Source organism: Gastrolobium bilobum, unplaced genomic scaffold (genome assembly GCF_033153095.1).
Source record: "Gastrolobium bilobum isolate Gb01-03AN ecotype WA unplaced genomic scaffold, APGP_CSIRO_Gbil_v1 utg91124, whole genome shotgun sequence".
Lineage (NCBI taxonomy): Eukaryota > Viridiplantae > Streptophyta > Magnoliopsida > Fabales > Fabaceae > Gastrolobium > Gastrolobium bilobum.
Window position 1 is genome coordinate 5,404 of NW_026899766.1, and position 3,672 is coordinate 9,075.

General features: G+C 40.4%; 1 protein-coding gene across 1 annotated transcript; it reads right to left on the minus strand.

Annotated features, from left to right (window-relative positions):
• Positions 1-1,741: 1,741 nt before the first annotated feature.
• Positions 1,742-3,354, minus strand: LOC133293276 (uncharacterized). Its single transcript, XM_061491811.1, has 3 exons — positions 3,037-3,354; positions 2,497-2,935; positions 1,742-2,385 (listed from the first exon to the last, which is right to left on the minus strand). The coding sequence occupies exons 1-3, from the start codon at positions 3,352-3,354 to the stop codon at positions 1,742-1,744; spliced, it is 1,401 nt and encodes a 466-aa protein (XP_061347795.1).
• Positions 3,355-3,672: the final 318 nt, after the last annotated feature.

Below are 3,672 nucleotides of genomic sequence, written 5' to 3' on the forward strand. Positions count from 1 at the left end.
GAATAGTACTTTCTTTTATTGCTCCATTTTACAAATTAAGTTTCCTTTAGCGCTTCTTACTTCACAACTGCTCCCTGAGGACGATAAATCTGGGGCTACAACACCCTATATTGCTTGACACGTACGCTTGCGTATAGTTGAAGAAGGTTGCTCTTAGTCAGAGTAGATTGCTCCCATTGGCAATCTTGATTATTACTCTGCACTCTTGCTCTCTAAAAAGATATTCCCGAGCAGCTTTCGGTTCGACCAAGCATTGTTCATCGGGAAAAGTTTCCTTAATGGCTTGCTCAACTGCTACATCATCTTGCTGCCCGTCATTAAGCCTAGACAAGTGATCAGCCACTTGATTTTCAGTTCCTTTCCTATCCTTAATTTCCATATCAAATTCTTGAAGAAGAAGAACCCATCTAATCAACCTAGGCTTGGAATCTTTCTTTTCCACCAAATATTTTATGGCAGAATGGTCAGCATACACTAGAACCTTGGTGCCTACCAAATTTGATCTAAATTTGTCAAAAGCAAACACCACTGCCAACAGCTCCTTTTCAGTCACTGTATAGTTCAGTTGGGCTCCATTTAAGGTTCGGCTGACATAGTAAATAGAGTGAAAAACTCTATTTTTTCGTTGTCCTAAAACAGCCCCCACTGCCCAATCACTTGCATCACACATTAACTCAAAGGGTAGTGACCAGTCAGGGGCTATTATGATGGGAGCTGAAATTAATTTCTGTTTTAGCTCCTCAAAGGTTTTATGACAAGCCTAATCAAAATGGAATGGGGTGTTATTTTCCAGCAAGTGACTAAGAGGTTTAGAGGTTTTGGAAAAATCTTTTATAAATCTTCTATAAAAACCAGCATGCCCAAGGAAAGACCTTATCCCCTTTATGTTAACAGGGGGTGGCAGCTTCTCAATTTGATCTATCTTAGCTTTATCAACCTCTAACCCAGCCTTGGATATCCTATGTCCTAACACAATGCCTTCTCTCACCATAAAATGGCACTTCTCCCAATTTAGGACTAGATTGGTCTCCTCACATCTTTCAAGGACTTTTCCTAGATTTCCTAGACACTCTTCAAAAAAGTCCCCAAAGACACTGAAGTCATCCATGAAGACTTCCACAAACTGCTCTATCATGTCAGTAAAGATAGCCATCATGCATCTTTGAAAGGTGGCTGGTGCATTGCACAGCCCAAAGGGCATTCTCCTAAAGGCAAAGATGCCAAAGGGACAAGTAAAAGTGGTCTTTGATTGGTCCTCAGGGGCTAAGGCTATTTGATTGTATCCTGAATAACCATCTAGAAAACAGTAATATTCCTTACCAGCTAACCTATCTAGCATTTGGTCAATGAAAGGCAAGGGGAAGTGGTCTTTCCTAGTGGCTTTATTGAGTTTTCTGTAGTCCATACAGATCCTCCAACCAGTGACAGTCCTAGTGGGTATTAGTTCTTTTTTATCATTTTCCACAACAGTGATCCCACCCTTCTTAGGGACACACTGTACTGGGCTGACCCAGTTACTGTCAGAAACGGGATATATAATCCCAGCATCCAGCCACTTTATAATTTCCTTTTTTACTACTTCCTTCATGATTGGGTTAAGCCTTCTTTGCTGCTCTTTAGAGCTGCTGGTTGGGTCATTAAAAAGAATTTTATGTGTGAAATAGGAGGGGTTAATTCCTTTTATGTCTGCCAAAGACCAACCTATAGCCCTCTTAAATTTTGTTAAAACAATCAGCAACTGTTATTCCTCTAAATCAGTGAGCAGATTGGACACTATAACAGGCAAGGTGTCCTTTTCCCCTAGATAAGCATACCTAAGATGATTAGGAAGAGGCTTAAGTTCTAACACAGGGGGCTCTTCAATTGAGGGTTTAGGAAGTTTTAACCCTCTCTTTGCTAATTCTAAAGACTCAAAAATTTTGTTTTTCCAAACCACATCAGTTCTGGAATTCAGCCACTTAACTACTTCTTCAGAATCAGTTTGACTGATTTCTAGACCCTCAAAACCAGAATTTTGTAAAGAGTCTAATGAGGACTCATGCAAAAATTTATCTTTGACTACACAGTCAATAATATCTAGCCTAGAACATTCCTCAATGTCTCTTAGGTATTTCATGGCTTTTAAAATATTAAATTTTACTTGCTCACCATTCACATTCATGGCCAACTCACCCTCCTTAACATCTATGACAGCCCCACCAGTGGCTAAGAAAGCCCTTCCCAAAATAATTGGAACCTCTCTGTCTTCCTCATAGTCTAAGATTATAAAATCAGCAGGTAGAATGAATTTATCTACCTTCACCAAAACATTCTCTACTTTCCCTTCCGGATAAACTAAAGACCTATCAGCCAACTGCAATGTGACAGTGGTCGGATTAGGCTCTCCTACTTACAGTTTTTTGTACACACTCAAAGGCATTAAGTTGATACTAGCACCTAAATCACACAATGCTCTGCCTATGTAGTGGTCTCCTATGGTACATGGAATTGTAAAACTTCCTGGGTCTCCTAGTTTAGGAGGTATCTTACTAAGAAGATATTGACTGCTCTCTTGTGTAAGAGAAACAGTCTCAAACTCTTCTAGCTTCCTTTTTCTTGAAAGAATTTCTTTCATGAAGTTCACATAAGAGGGTATTTGTTCCAATGCATCAACAAATGGGATGTTGACATGCAACTGTTTTAGGAGGTCTAGAAATTTCCTAAACTGATTATCTTGCTTCTGTTTTTGTAACCTTTGAGGAAAAGGTGGTGGAGGTCTTTTTGAGGCAGCAGGTGTCTCATTATTTGGCTTAGGGGCTGAACCCCTTGGAGTGGATTTTTCCATGAAATTATTCCCTAAAGGCTCATCTATAGGGGACTGATTGTCTGATTCAACCAGAATGGGTAAGGGGTTACTATGCGCAGCCCCTTGGGGGCTGTCATGAACAACAGAATTCTGAACAGGTTCAGAATTTGCATCTTTTTCTTTCTACATGTGCTCCTCTTCTCTTTTTTTTTTAATGTGGAAGGTTGAACCACAACTTATGGCTGATTTACAGATCTGCCATTTCTAAGCTCTATCATATTGCATTGCTCTTTATTTCTCCTAGGCTCTTCAGTGTTACTAGGCAAGGTACCAGGGGATCTGGTATTCATAGTGTTTGCTAAATGGCCTAGTTGGGATTCTATGTTCCTCAAGGATGCTGGAATACTTTGCACAATAGCTTCCAAGCTGTTTTGCTTGGTCTGTTTTTTAGCCAAATATTCCCTTAACAAAGCTTCTAAGGAAGAAGGTTGAGCAATAGACATCTCACTAGGTTGAACAACAGCTTGCTGCCTTGAATTTTGTTGGTAATTCTGGGTGGGAAAAGGCATTTTGGTTTGGGCATTGGAGGGGCCAGCTTGCTGCCCTTGCCCTTGGAAATATTGAGGAGGTTGGTTCTGCCTCCATCCTTGATTAAAATTAGTGGAAAAATTATTTTGGTTCCTATTTTGGTTCCCCACATAAAACACAAATTCTGGGTTTGATGGGCAGCTTTCATACAAATGGGGCCCACCACAGCAAACACAAGTTACACTTGTGTTTATTGCGTTAACTTGGGGTTGGGAAACCTTGCCTCAATGGTTTCTCCTTGGGTTCTCACTAAATTGGACAATGCATCAAACAGGAAGGGCTGTTGGGGTTGGTAAACC

Bases quoted from the DNA above. Each gene is read 5' to 3' on its own strand.
- LOC133293276 (XM_061491811.1), bottom strand. From the start codon at position 3,354: ATGCCTTTTCCCACCCAGAATTACCAACAAAATTCAAGGCAGCAAGCT. The intron at 2,936-3,036 runs GTAAATCAGCCA...GAACCTGTTCAG, and splicing joins AGCTTAGAAATGGCAGATCT to AATTCTGTTGTTCATGACAG. The intron at 2,386-2,496 runs GTTTTACAATTC...AACTGTAAGTAG, and splicing joins TAAACTAGGAGACCCAGGAA to GAGAGCCTAATCCGACCACT.